We start from the raw sequence: 20,433 nt of genomic DNA, 5'->3' as shown, positions 1-20,433 counted from the left end.
TCAATCAGTTAAAATTAATGTAACAATCATATTGATTGATGATAAATATATAAACCAGGTTATTGTGCATTTAAAACGTTCAGTTTATTAGTACTATTACAGAAATCTTACCCGTTTCATGTCTGTATGACTGACAAATCTGCGTCATATCGTATTAGGTCATTTATGTTAAAACTGTGTAAAGGTCCTTGCACACTGAGTCCAAAATTTTCACATGCGTTTTTTCGTATTCGTGAATATTCGTGATTCGGTGGCTCTAAATTGTCAAAACACCATTCAAAATGCTTGCAACGGATGCGAAAAATGCAGAAAATTGAACCTGATTCAAAAATGTTTTTGACGGACGAAAGTTTCGGAGGCAGTGTGCAAGCGTGATTGACATAACGTGAGGTCGTATTTATTTTTTAACGTGTGAAAATTTCGGATGCGAATTTCGGACTCAGTGTGCAAGGGCCTCGAGGATGAAAATTGTATATGCAATTCAAATATAAAAATCTTACATTTAGGCATAAATATTAACGAACAAAAACAGACAAATGTAATCTCCTGAGGAAGATGGAGGAAATGTACTTGCATCCCACTACAGTGTGTCTTCTGTACTTGCTAGCAGGAACCATGACTAGTTTAAACCGCATGAGAACATCTGCATCCAGCGCAGCTCATGAACGCTTCATTCAGAGATCTGAGGCTTGCTTTTGGCTATTTGTCCTTCATTTCATTTCCAAACATGCACCTATACATATAATCCTGTAAACACACTTTAAAGCTCATGATGCAAAGTTTCATCCTCTGTAATAACCTGTGACTCCCACAAGTGTAGTTTGGTCATGTGACCTCCCCTCTGATGCGAAATCCTGAGAGTGGGGAGGCAGGGGCGGACTGATGGCAGATGTTTTAGCAGCGGTTCACAGGTATGTGTCGTGCTCTGCGCTGCTAAGACTCTGACTGGAGCTCTGCAGGAGCGTGTCTTTCTGCAGGAGCTGCGAGAGGTTGTCGCTCTGCAATGCTGGGTCTCTGGGTAACGGGTACGGATTCAGGGGAGGCGAGGTGTTAATGGTGTCTTTATTCTTCTCCGTTTTGCTCTTCTTGACTTTTTTCTCTTTGTCCGCCTTGCTCTCTGTGGTCTGCGGTGCCTCGACGATGATTGTGGGGTTTTGTTTGAGCTCCTGGCGACTGGGCGGCTCGGCGGCCATGATGGCTTTGGCGCCGTGCATTCTGGGTGGGGATTTACAGTGCAGCTCTCCGTGGGTCTCCTTCCAGCGCCGGAGCTGAGAGAGGTGCTCCTTCTCTATGTCTCGCTCAGACACGGGCAATTCAATGACCTGACAGGGAGGGAGATATACGTCTTAAATGGTCAATAACAATAATAGAAAAGGGAAAAACACTGTATTGTCAAAGTTGATATTGTGGCTCTATATTTGATCAGACACTTGCACGTGTCATTATATTATTAACATTTTACCAAAATTGAACTCAAAAGGAGTTATTAGGTTTTCAACCAGTGAATTTTAGAGAATTTTGGACATGCTTGTTTTGTCCGTCATCAGAACGGCAGCATCTGAGGCAGCAAGTGCATCGAATTAAGTTTTCATCAACTTATAGGCCATAACGTTTATTGTAGCTATGTGGGCGCTCAGTTTTTCTGTCATTTGGCCAAAATCTCATGTTTATAAAAGATGAAGTGCTTCACAAATGCTATTTTGGCTATGAATCGACGACAAATGCTAGACTAAGACACTCCTCTCTGCTCCTCAGATATATATATATATTATATCTATTGTGAGACTCAATATCAAGGTACGAGGTTTCCATCCAACAGCGTCAATAAAGTTCCTGATTAAGGCAAATCAAATGGTACTGAAGGCAGGCATGTGCCGAAAAGACATGTTATAACCAGCAGGGGGAGACACAGGTTATGTCTGGCTGTTGCTGTCTACACACTGCACAGAATATAATGTACACTGCCTACTATTTCTATTCAAAATGATCATTCATTCATTCATAATTATAAGAAAAACTATGCAATATGCAACAATTCAAGTGTAACACGTAAGGGTATATGTGTGTGATACCTCTTGCACTAGGAAAACCTCGTGCATGTATCGCGGCTCAATAGATCTGAGCAGCTCCATGGTCTCATACTGGCCCTGGCACGCCTTCAGTTTCTCTTGAGATCCCAGCATGCACTTCAGCAGCACCAGACCCACGCGGAAGATGATCTTCACTCCTGCATCACACACAGACATGCATTTCCATTAGGCAACAGTGCATATGTAACTTTGGCCACGTTCAGACTGCAGGCAAATGTGGCCCAAATCCGATTTTTATTTGCTCACGTGACTCAGATCTGTTTTTGTCATGACAGCGTGAACGGCACAAACCACACGGAATATGATCTTTCCGATTCCGATTCGTGCCACGTCCACGTGTGGTGCTAAATCCTCCGATACAGGTCAGGTGTTTTGCAATGCGACCTCAGTCTGAACAGTCGTATCGGAATTCATGCGACCTTTACGTCACTCTGGATCAACATTCGTCACAATTCTGCGCTCATGGTCACTTCAAAGATTTTACATACCCGACGTTATCAAGACAGTTGCGAAAGGTGGTGAGTGAAGGACAGTGATGTGTCAGAACTCATGAGTATTACAGTGACAGCTCTATACATGCAAAACATGTGGGCTCATATTAGGGCTGCACGATATTGGAAAAAAAATTACATTGCGATATTTTTCCCCCAACGATATATATCGCGATATTGCGAGCCATCAATCCAGGCTAAAGTCAATAATTACCATTCCATGTTATTAATAATTTCACAAATAAGCAAGCTTCATTACAAGGAACAAATTCCGTGACGCGTTCATGTAAATGCCACCTAGACCCAGCAAAAGTAATGATTCATAATATGTAAAATATTACAATGAGACATTTTAATTGTTTATTAATAAACAAGTGTTTTCTGTAAAGATGAAGTTGACAATATACTGACTCGCGATCTTAGCAGCAGTGATCGGGAGAAATGCACTTTTCATACAGATTAAATATAGCTATATATTTTTTTTAATGGTTCTGTTTAAAAGTAGAGATTTCTGTAGATAATAGATATATTTCTTTTTTTTTTAGGTGTGTGAGGCGAGTAGGCTACCTTTTACGCTGAGTTTCGGTTCATGGATGATAGCTTAATCTCCGGTTCAGGCGCTGGCTGCTATATTTAATTATTATTAATCATTATTAAATCCAGGAAATTGGATAATGAAATACTGATTAAAATTAAGATACAATTAATACAAAACGAAATTCGTTTTAAAGAAAGGCTTTGTGCTTTCTGTTTGAGGTCTCTGTGAAAGTTTTAAAGCAGTCTTTTAGTGGCGCTTTCATAACGGTCGCGTCCGTAATGTCACGTAACAACATTGTTTTTTCCTCATAAATGCGAACACGAAAAATAAACGAATGTTTAAAAAAGACAACCATCCACAACTTAACACTCCAGCAAAGTAGCCTACCTCTTTTTGGTCAACATCCTCCTTTTTGTAGACGAAATAGGCTAGTCCCAAATAGCTGATTTTGACTTTTTTTGCGGCGGATCCTCTTCGTCGCGCATTTTTGAATGTTGGCTGTGAGCGCGGTGAGCTGCGGCACAGCGAACCAATCACTGTGCAGGCACGCAGAACGCGTATGTCACCCCAGCAAAAAGCCATACAACAAACTCGTGTTTACTGTGTGCTACCGTTCTCTTATGGGTACTACTAATGTTACCCTTCACATCGCATGTTCCGGCGATGTGACTATCGCTCATTCGCACATCGCGATGTCGATGTTAAAACAGAATATCGTTCAGCCCTAGCTCATATCATGTTTCAATGTATATAATGTTAAATATATCATGTTTAAAAACTGCTCTCTTTTGTTGCATCCTCGTCTTTGAAGGTATTCGTCATCCTCGGCTTCGGCGGCAAATCACACTTTGGTCGACAGGAACAATGAATGTGTTTTCATAATTGATTGTCCATCAAATAAAATTAACAAATAAAACGTATTACTTTAATATTATTAACATTGAATAGCTTTACTGTTATTCTAAAATGTGGCAAGTAATAATAAAAATGAGTATGTTTGACTGGCAGTATGTGTGCTTTGGAACCTGCACACCTCGAGTAAGCAAGCTTTGGGTTAATCAAGCAAGAGTTCAGGGTATGTGTGACGGTGAGTTAACCTTGCTTTCTGGAAACCCCTCTGAAGAGAGCATGTAAAACATTTACACATCTGCTTTGGCATAAAGTTATTGCACTCTGCAAGTAAATGTCACAAGTAGCAAGGTGCAAATCCCCTCTGTGGAGGGCTGAGCTGTCAACAATGGACAAAGTGCACACGGTGTTAAAGTCTCACCCTCACAGAAGAACATGTCCCACACGCGCAGCACAGAGGCCCAGGGCAGCGTTCTAGAGAAGGCACACATGAACCACTCTGTCATGTAGAGGATAGGGTCAATCTTGTGTTTCTTCAGATGCCGGTGGGCCACCGGGGACACGCGCTTGAGCAGAGCGAACAGGATCTCGCCGTCTAACTGGATGGCCTCCTGTGCAGACAGAGATGGGGAAAAAACAAAGAAAGATGACAAAGTGAAGTCTGGGATGTATTGCAGTGGATCCATTTGCCTATAACCGCTTTCATTGTTAAACAGATTCCCAGCATGCAAATCATCTGTGGTGAATGATCAGTTTCGCTGATAAGTTCCTACAATCTGACACTGCGAACACAAGACCATGGATGTGTTAAACAAATTTTGACAGCTACAATTCACACGCTAACAACAGAAATGGTAAGAGGAAGCCCCGCAGGCAGAAGCAAGTGTGTGAGAGAGAGAGAGAGAGAGAGAGAGAGAGCCTGATGTTGGTTTAATCTAGTTCACTCCTTATCTGACAGGCAGGGTCCTGCCGCCCACTCTGGAGCATTTGTCTGTTGACTCCTGAAGGTCAGACACAAAAGACCTCACATAATGCTGGATCGCACTGGATTCCTGGAACAGCCACCCCGAAGAAAAAATAACATTACGCAAATTTAAAAAAAAATTGTATTCCTTAAACCTGCAAGTAAGCTGAACAAGACTTGAGGACAGCAGTTTTGTTAATACTAAAGATTGTACTGGTCAATTTGAGAGCCCAATTAACTGAAACCCTAATACACGTCCTAGAGCGATAGGTAACCCCGCACAAAATGAAATCCTATTGGTCCACAAACTTGACATTAAACATCAAATGTGTCATGACTGGCTGTGACTGTTGCAATCTCTGTAAATCCTGACACCTAAACTCATGATGGTTGGCATAGCGATAACTACAGCAACAGTTCAACCAGTTTTGTGTCAGGAATTGTTGACCAGAATAGGACTGTTTGTGAACCATCAAATTGTTTTTAGACAGTGTGCTCTCAGAGCGGGACGTACCCAACAATTCAATACCAGGTAGAACTTGTTAGATGTGTTTGTTAGATGGAGTTTAGTAGTTTGGTTAAGTAACATCCCAGCTGTCCAAATTTAGTCCAAACTTCTGATTTGTAATATTGTTTTAACTGTTTTAACTCAAGCGGCCAGATTTATAATTCATTATTAATAATCTTATATTTTGGTTTGTGTCCATGTTCTAAATGCAAAAAAATTAAATGAGATTCAATTGTAAATGTAATGCACAGCATTATGAAAACAAAGCATTACCACAAACTTTTTTTAATTAAATTTCCAGAAAAAACAACTTCATTTAGGCATAAAATTCTGGTCAACACTGATAGATGGCTGATATTAAAATTTCATAATATTTTGTAAAAAATAAATAAATAAAGTCACATTTATTTTACGTTTAACTTTTTTAAATGCTACAAGTGAATTTAGGCATCACAGCATTATAGTGTACTATATGAAAAATGGATGTTCATTTTGAGATTTTCTACAGATTACATTTAATGTTTAAAGGTGCACTGTGTAATTTTTAGCAGCATCTAGTGGTGAGGTTGCGAATTGCAACCAGCAGAAGTTATGGTGGACGACAGGAAAGATGTCGTCGTCCGAGAGAGCAGAGAGTAGCCAGTTAAGCAAGAGGTTTCTTTACAAAGATAAATTAAGAAATTAGGTTTACTTCATTATTCAGTAAAACGATATGTTATTGCGAATATTATTGTTACTTGTTGCTACTGTAGAAACATGTCAGCGCATTTCAAATGTAAGGGGACCTGTGGTGTATGTAGATGGCTCATTCTAAGGTAATGAAAACATAACAGTTCATTAAGTAAAGTCTTTATACACCACTAAAACAGTTATGTAAATGATATTGCATTTCTGTCAACAGATCTTCTACATATTACACAGTGCACCTTTAATGCCATTCAATTATTAATGTTTTTAATGATGGACTTTAAGTGAGCGTTAGATGAAGGCAAAAGTAACTTAAATAAAAAAAAAATAATAGAAAAATTAGTAATAATCAGAGAGGAAATAAGCATGCATAATTAAATATTCAACACCGGCCAATATATAACTGACCAATACTTATAAATAAAAAACTCTCTAATATCAGCAGTTAATCAGTACCAATATATCGTGCATCCCTAACTAGACTTTAGTAAATTTCTATAGTCAACTTTGTTAACAACTAGTTATTTAGTTTGATTCTGTACAAACTGTGGAGGTTTCTTTTTTTTAAAGGTACCCACACTGCACAGTGCAAAATAATCAGGCCAATTTTGGGCCAAATCCTCCCCTTCCGACAATCCTAGGTAAAGTCCCGATTATCTTGATGGTTCTACAGATTGTCTATCAGATTTTCCTGTGGTGTGAGGTGTGTTAAGAGTGACTGAATCATCGGGGCCACACTGATCTAAAATCGTAAATATCCAACATGTTGAATATTTACAATCAGAAATCCTGTTGAGTGGAGGAACCCCGAGGAAACAAAACGATACCCAATCAGAAAGCAGGCAAACAAGATTAATGTCAACTACTATTGTTATTTCTTCTTGCCGTCGTCCGCCATGTTTGTTTTACTCTAAAGTTATGTTTGACCGTGAGATTTTGCCACTTTGTTCACAGTCGAGACTCTGGTTGTTTGTGAATGAATCTGTTAGTGTGTGTTGTGCTTTCCTGGTCACATCACGGCACTCCACACACACTAGAGGAACATAACTCTTTTTATCGTCATGTTTGTGGTCTCTCACATTTTGAAAATCTGATAAGACTTAAAAAATCCTTTAGTGTGGGCCAGCCTTTATTTTTTGGGAGTAAACTCACAGAATGAGGTTGTCGAATGGGAGTAAACTCACTGCAGTTTGTACGTGGCTAGAGTAGCAGCTCTGAAACCTCTGTTCAATTGCATTCACGCTGCTAACAACCAGAAGCCATAAAATCCCAAGTTAAGTAGCTATTGTTCTGCATAAGTCTTGTTGAGACGGTGCGCTACAGGTGCAGTTTAACTAGGAGAGCCTGGTTAATCAGTTCTGCTGGGTTAGACAGGCTGTGAAGTGTACAAGAGAAGCAACCCTTGAACTCTGATCACACTGAACAACAGCTCTCTACATCAGCAGATTTCCCCTGGCAGAACAGTGCAAACGCAACCTGAGAGCATCGGCGTCTTGTCAGCGATCGATCGAGTGTTTTGTCAGGATGATTGATTGCTCTCGTGTGGATCTGAGGGTTGACAGCATGCAGAGAAGTTCTGAGTGGAGGAGGACTGTGTGTTGTCTGCTCTTACCAAGCCTGCGCTGTAGTATCCGGGCAGATACTTCTCACAGATCTGGACCAGACCCCAGAATGCATCCTACCACAGCATGACCATAAAAGAATAAGAGACCAGATAGGGGTATAAGCTTAATTTGCTTCTGTACTCAAAGCATTTAAACCATTCAAGCAAACTTATATATATATATATATGCATGTGTGTGTGTGTGTGTGTTTATTTATTTATATGTATACACATATGAAAAAGTGCCATCTGAACTCTTCATATGTATTTATGTATGCATTAATGTGTATATGTGTCACGTCTGTGAGTGTATTTATTTATATGTATATAAATTATATATTAATAATTATTCGATAACACTTGCAGCATTTATATATAATGCATTATAAAAGTATTTTAATGCCTTAATGTAATTATGCCTGTAAAGCACCTATGATCTCACTAATAATTACAACCAACCATAATAAATGCATTAGAATACTTAATATAATATATTCCTTGTTCCACCTTGAGAGCATATAATGCATTAAAACATGACAAACAACCAACTGATGTAACAAAGAATCTGCAAATATTATAATGCATTTTAACATTGCATTAAAACATACATTATGAATACCTTTATAATGTATTATACATGAAGGCTTCAGATAAAGTGTTACTGATTATTATAGTGTTTTGTTATAAGACATAAAACAGTTCAATAGATAACTGTATAAATCAATGAATGATTGATGAGAGGCGAGTGAGTGATCAGAGAGGAGCACAAACACGAACCTCAGCAGGCATGTGCATGAGCAGCACTGCGGCTATAGGGGCCTGAGCCTGACAGTAACCCTCCTCCGGCCTGTGCAGTGTGTACGCCTTCAACACCCGGAACAGATCCTGCTGCCTGCACACACACAGAGCAATGCGTTGTGCAACAGAACAGATGAGGTTCAAAGGCTGAGGCTTGTAGGTGAGGTGACGTACCCGTGGCCTCCTCGAGCTACAAACATCTCGTGGAACGGAAACTGTCTGTGGAGGTCTTTTTCTATCACGTCCAGCCATTTAGGATCTCCTGGCTGACTGTCCAACTCCTGCCAAGTCAAGTCACATTTATTCATATAGCGCTTTATACTATACAGATAGTTTCAAAGCAGCTTCACTTTAATAAAACAGGAAAATAAGTGTTAATGTAAAGTAGCTCTAGAGAGAACAATACTGTCATTTTTCAGCTCAATGTTGTTTCAATTCAATAACTGTCAATGTTGCAAAGTTCATCAATTACGAAAGTAGTTCAAATTATTCAGCTAAAGTCAGTTAAATATTGATTCAGTAACAGTGTAGATGTTGCCAAGGTAGTGCTCATCCACTTTTGTTTTCAGTGCCAGTTAAATCGATAATATTACTGAATATGAATTGCCTTTTAAACCCCAAAATACAATGATAACTGACAGCACAAGACTTAAAACTGACATAAATAGCATTAAAATGCATCATATTATTACATATTATTATTGCAATTTAAAATAACTGTTCTCTATTGTAATATATGTTAAAAAGTAATTTATTCCTGTGATCAAAGCTGTATTTTCAGCATCATTACTCCAGTCTTCAGTGTCACATGATCCTTCAGAAATCATTCTTATATGATGCTCAATAAATATTTCTGATTATTAGTGTTGTGCTGCTTTGTGAAAAACGAGATAACATTGCTTTTTCAGGATTGTTTGATGAACAGAAAGTTCAAAAGGAAAGCATTTATTTAAAATAGAAATGTTTTGCAACATTAGAAATGTCCTTACTGTCACTTTTGACGAATTTGGATCCTTGCTTAGTAAAATAATTAAATTATTTGGCTGAAAATATAGAAATTTGGCTGAAATAAGGTGTCTCAGAGGGTGGCAGAATCGAGTTGTTTTGGAACAGTGGCGTGGGCCGCGTGGTGTTACCAAAGGCTCGAGTGGACAAACCTTGGAGATGCTCTCAGTCTCACCTGAAATTTGCCCAGATTCTGTTCTTTCTTCACTTTGCCTCCAGAAAGATAAAGCCACGCACGACCTCTGAGTGATGGAGGGATGCCCTTCTGACAACGCAACTTCACCTTCAGAGAGGCGGAGAGAAAGACAGTGGGATTGTACACTCGTATTTTAGGATGACCTACGACCCTTAATGGCCAATGACATTTGCCATTAAACAAATATTAAATGAAACTGAGAGCCTCATTTATACTTCTGTGTGAGTGTGAGTGCTCATTTAGTGTGCTTGCAAAACTCAATACCGCAGCAGTAATAGACTTAAAAAAAGAACATTTCATTTCTATATATGCTTAAAATGACATTTATTTGATGGCAAAATGTAACTGGAATAATTATGGATATCGCAAATGTTTGCAACAGGCCTTGTGGAGCTGAATTACAGTAATTATGCATGAGCTGCAGATGTGGCGTCTAGCTGCTGTTAAAGGGATAGTTCACCCAAAAATGAAAATTATATCATTGTTTACTCACCCTCAAGTTGTTCCAAACCTGTATGAGTTTCTTTGTTCTGCTGAACACAAAGGAAGTTATTTGGAAGAACGTTTGTAACCAAACAGATCTTGGTCCCCATTGACTTCCAAAGTATATTTTTTTCCTACTATGGAAGTCAATGGGGACCGAGATCTGTTGATTACAAACATTCTTCCAAATATCTTCCTTTGTGTTCAGCAGAACAAAGAAACTCATACAGGTTTGGAACAACTTGAGGGTGAGTAAATGATGACAGAATTTTCATTTTTGGGTGAACTATCCCTTTAACTTGTGAAATGACTAACTCAGTGTTTTGTCTGGAAGGTTAGTCACTGAAGAGAGATTCAGCACCAAGAGAATCATCAATGAGAATTATAAAAGCAAATGGTAAAAAGCCATCTAACATTATTGTAGAGACTAGTGTCACAGAGTTTTTTTGCGGGCCTGGTCATAACTTTATCTGATTCTATTAAACAGTTTGTGAGGCAAATGTGCGTGAGATGTGTAGTCAAATTCCTAAGATAGCATCATGTGGACATGATTGCGGTTGTTGAACGTTTTATGAACGTTTCGGCATTCTCTAAAGAATTTGAGCGATTCGAGAACAAAAGTAAAACCTGTGGACAAACACAGGCCTGTTTGCCAGAGTCCAACCTTCTTGTGTTTTTTGGCCATCCACTTGTCCCAACTGTTCAGCATATCCAGCCATTTGGCTTCTCTCTGCCGGATCACGTCTGGAGGAATATCATCACTGTATCGAGAGAGAACAAAGAGAGATTAGATCATTTATCTGATATAATATGCATGCAAGCACACCCACACATACAAAAATCACGCATGCTAGCAAATATGGGGTTAGGAACCGGTTCTTGTTCAGAACAGACGTTCATGACAATCTGTTCTATTAATGGTAATGGTGTATCTGATCTGTGTTTATAAAAAATACCCTGACAGTGTTTTCTGTTAATCAGCCTAACAACTCACTTCCTCACTGAACCGGTCAGAGTGCTTCTTCACCAATCATAACCACGCTTTCTTCATGTCCAGCTCAACAGGAAACCAGAAACCTGTTACTGTGTAATGTGTAGTTAAATGTACATTTCTTAAAGTTGTACAAAAAAATCTGAAAAGCAGATAAAAAAAATAAAAAATGCTTCTAATCCCTATATAGTACATTTAGAAGCTCATCCTTTCATATTTACAAATTCATCACTATTTATTTACAAACCCATCTTTATATCTATATGTTTAGATAAGGTCTCCCTATATATTTACAAACTCATCTCTATGTTTAGAAATTAATCCCTATGCATTTACAAACTCGTCCCTATATTTTTAGACATTCATCTCTATATATTTGCAAACTCATCCCTTTGATTAGAAATGAATCCCTATATCTTTACAAACTTGTCCCTATATTTTTAGACATTCATCTCTATATATTTGCAAACTCATCCCTTTGATTAGAAATGAATCCCTATATCTTTACAAACTTGTCCCTATATGTATAGAAATTCATCCCTATATATTTACAAACTCATCCCTATGTTTAGAAATTAATCCCTATATTTACAAATGCATTCCTGTTACAAACTCATGCCCGTTTAGAAATGCATGCCTTTATATTAACAAATGCATCTCTATATATATAAACTCATCCCTATGTTTAGAAATTCATCTCTATATATTTACAAATGCATCCCTATTCATCCCTGTGTTTAGAAAATCATCTTAAACACAGGGATGCATTTACAATACATTGTCTATATGGGTCAATGACGTGACGGGTCATTTTTTTGTCCAAAGGCCTTAATAATAATTAAAAAAAATATATATATATATAACATCCGAAGTATGTAAGTACAACTTGATCTCTTTTACTGAATCCAAAAGGTTTTAAAAACCTTTTTTGATCCACTTCAAATGTTGACTACTGTATTTACAAACGCATCCCTATATATTACAAGTGCATCCCTATGTTTAGAAACTTTAAATTGCTATTCATTTACAAACCCGTCCCCATATATATTTAGAAGCTCGTTAACTCTTGACCTGATATGTCCACTCCAACTGTTTGAAAAGCATAACGTGTGTGTCAAACTGGCTCAACTGAATCAGAGTACTGTAGGCGTCATCATATGTTCACAGGAAGTTCTTCTGACGGAAACTCAAAACACAAGCTGCTTTCCACTGCTGAAGAAAAATCACCCATTTTTAACCACTACCGTCGTGTTTAGCAACTTACACGTCTTCAAATAAATGACTTGGTTGCACAACCTCTATGTGATGTTAACGTGGGATGACTGTTTATAAGAATGTTCTGGGCAGACAGATGGAGATCACAGGGGAAAGCCCTGTTTCTGGGAATCTTTGAGTCTGATTGTGTTCATGTGACCCCAGCACCTCGGCCTAAAAGCCTTTTTATTACAACCAGCTGACAGACACACCCTTACATATGAGATTGAGTGGCTTTATATCAGATAAAACACAGGCAAATATTACAATACATAGATTTCCTTCAGAAAACGTGAGCGCATGTCTGTACAAAACCTGCCACTACAATTGGGGTTAGGGGTAAAAGCATTAGAAACAACACTTATAATGTCTCTGGTCCTGCTTCTGTGTGTCACAACTGCAGTGACCGAAGCTCTGATCGGTGGACTGACTCAGGTCAGAGGAGATCCGACATATTAAGCACTGAAGATATATTTTGACAGTGCTTTTACTTATCAAATGGGAAAAGATTAGCATACAATGAATGAAAAAAGATTACACGATTATTACTCAAAGCCCCCGCTGAATAAGAAACAATGACATGATGCTGATTAACCATATGAAAACAATACAAATAAAAAAAGTACATTTCCAACAATGTAGAACATATTTTTTAATTATTTTTCTTTTCTTTATTTTGGATAATCTTATTTTTCACTGATGGATGCAAAAGTATGTTGGGGAAGTCCATCCCTGAGAAACCATCCAACGCACCCAATAATCCTTTGGCAAAAGGTTAGAGACCGGACAGGCTGCGTAAACCCTGAAGGCACACGCTCACGCACGGTCTTGAAATGGAAAGCAAATATACTCGCACGCACACCGTGTGTACACAGATTACGCAGTTCAGATTGGATTATCAGAGGACTGCGGTTGTTCAGATCTATAGAACAGAAACAGGGCCCGCCGTTCGCCTGTTTACTTTTCCCGTGTACGCAGGTCCAGCTAATTGTGTTATGCTGAAAACACAAAGACAGAGATGAATGTAGGCTGGAGGACGGACTGAAGTACAAGAGGAGCAGTCTCATGGAAAGGGTAGGGTAGTGCACTTTCACCCAACAAGTATCGTATAAGTACTCTAAAAGTGTTTCTTTTCACCCTATAGACACGTTCTTCAGGTCAAAGCAGAAAGCCTGCAGTTAGTAGAGGAAAACAGGAAGCACATGACTGCAGCGGGAAAAATCCCTTCGTTCCCTTCCTGGTACTCTCTATATATGGCCAAAACAACAGGCAGGCAGACAAACTGGCTGACTAAAGAACTGAAAGTGTCAATGGTAATATATGAAGGGCTGCCACCGATTTCTAGTTGACTAGTAATCGTTTAAGCCATTAGTCGGCTAGTCGCAAATTTAAATGTTAATTTAATTACTTAAATTTGTGTGTGTGTGGGGGGGGGCATCGTAAAAAATGGTTTTAGTTTCAGAGCTGAGAAAGAATTTTATATGTAATATTGCTAACAATAGCCATTTTCCATCAACTTGTTTTTAAGCAAATTTTGGGAAATCAACAACAAAAACCCTTGATGAAAACACCAAGATGCGCATAAAAACGTATGCGCTCAACTGAGTCGGATACATTTTTTATTCAATAAGAAGACATGCGCATAAACTATGATGGAAACACATTCACCAAATATATATACCTTGATGCGCAACAAAAGAATTCGCTTGACTTTGCCCCTAGAGAGATAGAGATTGCCCCTAGATAACTGGACTAACCAATTTCATTGCACAGCATCTCAGATGTTGTTTTTACGGTGGCCGAGAGAGCTCAACGCGCTGCAACTGAAGAAAACACATGGAAATACAAAAACACCTGCAAATTAAGAAAACATCTTCATCAGTTTCACAACACGTGTGCTCCAAATACTCACAACACAACTAAATACAGAAACGCGCTGCAAATAACACAGACCACAACGAAAATGTTTCCTGGGACCCCAATAAGTGACGAACCCGACTGGGACGTACTTACACTTTTTATTTTGGTATTTATATTTTATGGTCTGTGTTATTTGCAGTGCGTTTCTGTATTTGGTTGTGTTGTGAAACTGATTAAGATGTTTTCTTAAAGAGTTAGTTCACCCAAAAATGCAAATTCTGTCAGTAATTACTCACCCTCATGTTGTTCCAACCCCATAAGACTTTCGTTCATCTTCGGAACACAAATAAAGATATTTTTGATTAAAACTGAGAGCTGTCTCACTCCTTTATAGGCTTCTATGTAATTGAAACTTGCCGGCCCAGAGAGTTAGTAAAGACAATGTTTAAAATTGTTCAATTGACTACAGTGGTTCAACCATAAGTTTATCAAGCGACGAGAATACTTTTTCGTCAGAACGTAGGCTCACTATTGGCCGACGCTGGTCATGTGTGTGATGCTGGCCAATAGTGAGCCTACGTTCTGACACACAACCCAGACGCGCTGCGCTGTTACACTACGTGAACTCACTCAGAGGCCCACACAGAAGAAAATGAATAGTTGAATAAAGTCGTTATTTTTGTTATGTTTTGCACACAAAAAGTATTCTCGTCGCTTGATAAGCTTATGGTTGAGCCACTGTAGTCACTTGGACAATTTTAAACATTGTCTTTATGGCCGGCAGATGATATTACAGAGAAGCCTATGGAGGAGTGATCTGAAGAGCTCTAAGATTTAATCAAAAATATCTTAATTTGTGTTCCAAAGATGAACGAAAGTCTTACGGGGTTGGAACAACATGAGGGTGAGTAATTACTGACAGAATTTTCATTTTTGGGTGAACTAACCCTTTAATTTGCGGGTGTTTTTATGTTTGCATGTGTTTTCTTCAGTTGCAGGGCGTTGAGCTCTGAATGATTATGAATGCGTCAGAAAAAAAAGAAAGAAAATGTATTGATAAATAGTTGTTTATGAGTCAGTGTCGGCTGCAAAGATGAAGTCTCCACACAGTATAGTGTATGAGCCTACAGTATAGAGAGAAATGCACATTAGCTTAAACATAACACGCAGCAAGTGCTAATTTAGCTTCCACACCGTGAAAACTTGGAAATGTGCCTAATAATAGGGGCAAGTGTAACCCAAAAGTCGCAGGTTCGAGTCTCAGTACCAGCAGGAAATGTAGATGGGGGAGTGAATGAACATGCGCTCTCTTCCACTCTCATTACCCACAACTGGGGTACCTAACAAGGCACCTAACCCCCAATCGCTCCACAGGCGCCGCAACAAAAATGGCTGCCCACCGCTCCGGGTGTGTGTCCAATACTCACTGCTGTGTGAGCGCACTTGGATGGGTGAAATGCAGAGCACTAATTCTGAGTATGGGACACCATACTTGGCTACACTTCACTTCACTAATAATAGCGCATATTTATCTAGGTTAATGGTAGAGCAAGATAAGATGATAAGCCATGTTTGAACTATTTTTGGCCACAAGTTAAGTCAGTTTGAATGAAAAAGTTCCTATTTGTAAAACATCCCAAAATCAGAGAACATCATAAGACACAAATACAGATGAAGCTCTGTTGTGTGCTTGCAGGTTCACTAAAACGCTCCCCAGAGGCTTGGCGCTCAGTTTCATCTCCATGGCAGTAGTAAACAAACGGAGGGAAACAAAAGCCAAGAAGTGAAATGTCATAAATGAGTCTTCTCCATAGAGAAGTGCAACTGTCATTGTCAATTGTGCAGACAAACTGTCCTCGTAGCATAAGCACAGTCGTCTCTCTTTAACAGACTTTAATTTCATTAAGCATGAATGATTTTTCTGTCATGATGGTCCACAGCAAACACAGAATCCTCAAAGACCTCTTTTATATGATATCCGATGGGAAAGAAAGAGCGATGTGTGTGAGAGAGAAGGAAAATTGGAGAAAAATGCTATTTTCCAATAAAAATGCACATAAAGGGCTAAAGCAGATTTTTCCTACAGTCTAAGTCAAAACCAATGTAATGCATTTCTTATAAGATAGAGAATCAGCATATTTCTGAGGAATGGATTTTGATATGGTAAAAAAAAAAATCTCATTTTTAAAAATTGTATTTACACAAATGAAAAAATCTTTACTATCTTTCAAAAGTTTGGGTCGTGACGTGATTTTAAAGATGTCTCTTTTTCTCACCAAGGCTGCATTTATTTGATCAAAAACAGTAAAAACAGCAATATTGTGAAATATTATTACAATTTAAAAGAGCTGTTTCCTATTTGAATATATTTTTTAAACTGTAATTTATTCCTGTGCTCAAATCTGACACATGATCCTCCAGAAATCATTCTAATATGATGATTTGATGCTCAAGAAACATTTCTGACTATTATCAATGTTGAAAACAGTTGTGCTGTTCATATTGAGTGTGTGTGTGTATATATATATATATATATATACACAAACTGCAAAAAAAAAGAGAGAAAAAAAGAAACATCCCTTTTTCAGGATACTGTATTTTAAAGATAATTTTGTAAAATACAAATAAGCTTTACACAGTTTTATTGGAAAGTGCTAAACAATTTTTGCACATGCAGAACAGTCCTTAAAGGGTTAGTTCAACCAAAACTGAAAATTATCCCATGACTCACTCAAGCCATCCTAGGTGTATATGGCCTTTCAGATTAAATACATTTTCTGCCAAGCAAAATGTAAATCAAGCATTTCATTATGTTACACAAGATGTGTTATCTGCCAAAGTGTTACATAAGTGAACATGCGGGGATCAGTGAATGTACAGAATTTACAGAGCTGTTGTGTGGATCTGCTAGCACTCATCAGAGTTTAAAGCAGACCCAATGTCTTGAGCTATTTTATCAGCGAGTAAAACTATTTAGACGCCTGACCGCCACACTATTGCCTGCAGAATGAACTGAATGAGTCACTGAGTTTTATTTCACAACTGAAAACACTTGCAGGGAGGTTCTGCCAAAACAAATCAATGAGCCATTCTGAGTGAGTGCTAAAGGGAGTTCACAGCAAGAAGGGAGACGTCCTGCATGAGAGCCTAAATGAGAGACTGGAAAGAAACATTCTGTTACAAAGGGAATAAGGGAGATTCTTCATGTGAACTGTAGAGGACTGATGCGCCTTTCTGTGATTAATTCAACAGCAGATTCATTTAATCAGTGCATGTTTCCTTGGCCAAACAGAATTGCATTGTCCCGAGCCATTAGAGACACTCATAAGTCAATGCAAAACAGACAAGTGTTTGTAATAGATGCATAGGAAGAGAATGCAGGCAATTTACTTGATCATCTAAAGAAAAAATGAATTTGGCGTGAACATTAGTTTGTACAATATATCCAGTCTTGAGACTAATAATACACTATAGTTGTATGGGGTGAGTAAGGCTTTTTATTTTGAAAGATATTAATAGTTTTATTGCACAACTGGATGCATTCATTTGTCAGACATTAATGATGTTACAAAAAATCATATTTCAAATAAATGCTGTTCTTGAACTTTCTATTTTTCAAAGAATCCAGAAAAAAATCGTATCACATTTTCCACAAATATATTAACCTAGACAAATGTTTTTAACATGGTTAATAACAAATGTTTCTTGAGCATCAAATCATATTATAATGATTTCTGAAGGATCATGTGACACTGAAGACTGGAGGAATGATGCTGGAAATACAGCTTTGATCACAGGAATAAATTACATTTTAAAATATATTGCAATAGAAAACGGTTATTTTAAAATGTAATAATATTTCAAAATATTGCTGGTTTTACTGTGTTTTTGATATTTAATTATTATTATTTTTTTTTATGTTTTTTATAAATGCAGTCTTGGTGAAAATAAGAAACTCCTTTCAAAAACATTTAATCTTACCAACCTCAAAACTTTTGAATGGTAATGTGTAAATTATACCAATATTTACACTTTTCTGCTTCTTTGGGCCTCCAAATAAATAGTAAATTCACAAACAAATTAAGAATATGGAAAGCAAATGATATCACACAGACACAGCTTATGATATTACATAAGAATATCCGTCCGGTATTACATGGCTGGAGGAACGTGAGCTGACCAAGCACTTCTCAAAGCTAGTCGGCTTAGAAGAACTCAGCAAGAACGACCACTGTGGTGTTAAAGACCTGTCAACTTATCTGCGCTCACATGGACGAGGACTTTCAGCAAAGACTGTCCTCAGAGTCCACTTAATGCAGGTGTGAAAATGTGGCACAAACCAAACCAAAAAAAAACATCAGTATGCTTCACAGTAACTTTCATGAGGAGATCATTAACAAACATTAGTAAGGACATACATATATATATATATATATATATGCAAATATGTGAAAGTTTCAAAATCACATGATAGTTATAAGTATTGTGCCTGTTAGGTATTATGACTCTGAATAATATTTGTTAATGTTATCAATGAAAGGTAGTATAATATAGTGTTACTGATTATCTGGCATAAACTGACAGGTATTTATGGTTAATGTCTCTCTTTTACCTCCATAAATGTGACTGCCACTTACTTTTCTCCTGCGCTCTGTTGAGCTCCTCCTATGAACCCATATCTGTCGGTCTGGGTCTCCGTGTTGGCGAACCCGTTGAGCTCGGAGTCTGAGCCCAGAGAAGAGCTCTCGTGCTCGGCCAGATTAACCGGCGTGGCCCGCGGACTCCTGCTGTCCCTCCACTGCACTCCGTTCCCCGACTGAAGCTTAGCCATGGTGAATATGCGCTCCAAACGCGACAAATGAACTTGCTTTTGGTCCAAGCAAGTATAAAATGTCTTTTGACACACAGATAGTGGATTTCCTCCTGACAACCGCCTCAAACTATCAACACACTGAGATTTGAGCCTCCAGTGACACTAACGATAACTTTACGCCATATCTGATGGTGAAGACATTAAAGTGAAGTAAAACTGAGGTTTATCTGACCCTGACAGGCCATTGTGGATATTTACCACCAGCTATATCTATAAACGACAGTTTCACAGAAGACACGTACATAAATACATATTATTAATGAATGTATTAAATTAGCTTAGCAAAGTAATAATATCTCTCCATCTGAGGAAATCTCTAGCGCTAGTTTAGTATGGCTGCAACCAACTGGAACTCGACTGAATGTAAGTTAATGTTTGTCTTCTGTCAGATTCTGCCAAACAAACCACAATTGTAAGTTATAAGCTAACAAGCTAACCTGACACAAAAAACACAGCATGACAACTCTCCGTATAAACGAATGAAACTCAGACTCACTGTGTTGTAAAGTCAGCGTTTGTATTATGTTTCTGACGCGATGGTTTTAATCTTATTTCATATAATCTGTGTTTATGAGCGTTTGTATGTGACTAACTGAGTGGCTTGAGCTAAAGTCGCAGTCGCGAGCTTTAAGGAGGCGTGGCTGATTATGCGCAGTACAGCGCGCGCGTGCACAATGCAGTATTATTTACATCACCTTACAATTGCAAGTGTAGGCTAAACATTAACATAATAGACATAATAATTAACTCTATTGATTGATAATATACACGGATTTTGACATATAGATATTTTTACATCGTTTTTGGTACATAATAAACAGCAATTTATTGTCATTTATGTTTATTTATATATTTGTATGGTGTATCACATAAAATAATTCGATTATTAAATAATAGTAATAATATTTGGCGAATTAAAATAATGTAATAATGTTTATTTATTATTTATTTAACTGCTTATTGTACATCCTAAAAGGCTTTCCAGTTACTTCGAGCTCAATGGTTAACCATGTCATCTGCACTGATTATTGCCTCTGATTATGGCAAAGCAATTATACGTGTATCCTTCACATGCTGCTCTCATGATTGTCATAAAAGTGCCCTAATAAGGGAGGTCGACTCGTGATGAACGTTCTTACACATTCAGTTCACATGAGCACGAACACACACACACACACACACACACACACACACACACACACACATTCGGATGTAGGCCTACTTTGTGTTTCAAAAAAAAAAA

The 20,433-nt window shown here is 38.1% G+C and overlaps 1 protein-coding gene across 1 annotated transcript; it reads right to left on the bottom strand.

Annotated features, from left to right (window-relative positions):
• Window positions 1-231: 231 nt before the first annotated feature.
• On the bottom strand, window positions 232-19,851 carry tbc1d10ab (TBC1 domain family, member 10Ab). Its single transcript, XM_084400695.1, has 9 exons — window positions 18,955-19,851; window positions 10,877-10,973; window positions 9,709-9,816; window positions 8,703-8,809; window positions 8,508-8,622; window positions 7,740-7,805; window positions 4,390-4,579; window positions 2,073-2,227; window positions 232-1,322 (listed from the first exon to the last, which is right to left on the bottom strand). The coding sequence occupies exons 1-9, from the start codon at window positions 19,146-19,148 to the stop codon at window positions 906-908; spliced, it is 1,449 nt and encodes a 482-aa protein (XP_084256821.1). The 5' UTR covers window positions 19,149-19,851; the 3' UTR covers window positions 232-905.
• Window positions 19,852-20,433: the final 582 nt, after the last annotated feature.

The sequence above is a fragment of the Rutilus rutilus genome (assembly GCF_951802725.1).
Source record: "Rutilus rutilus genome assembly, chromosome: 25".
Taxonomy (NCBI): domain Eukaryota; kingdom Metazoa; phylum Chordata; class Actinopteri; order Cypriniformes; family Leuciscidae; genus Rutilus; species Rutilus rutilus.
Note: the sequence above shows the minus strand (reverse complement) of the source record. Positions and strands in the feature narration are given on the sequence as shown.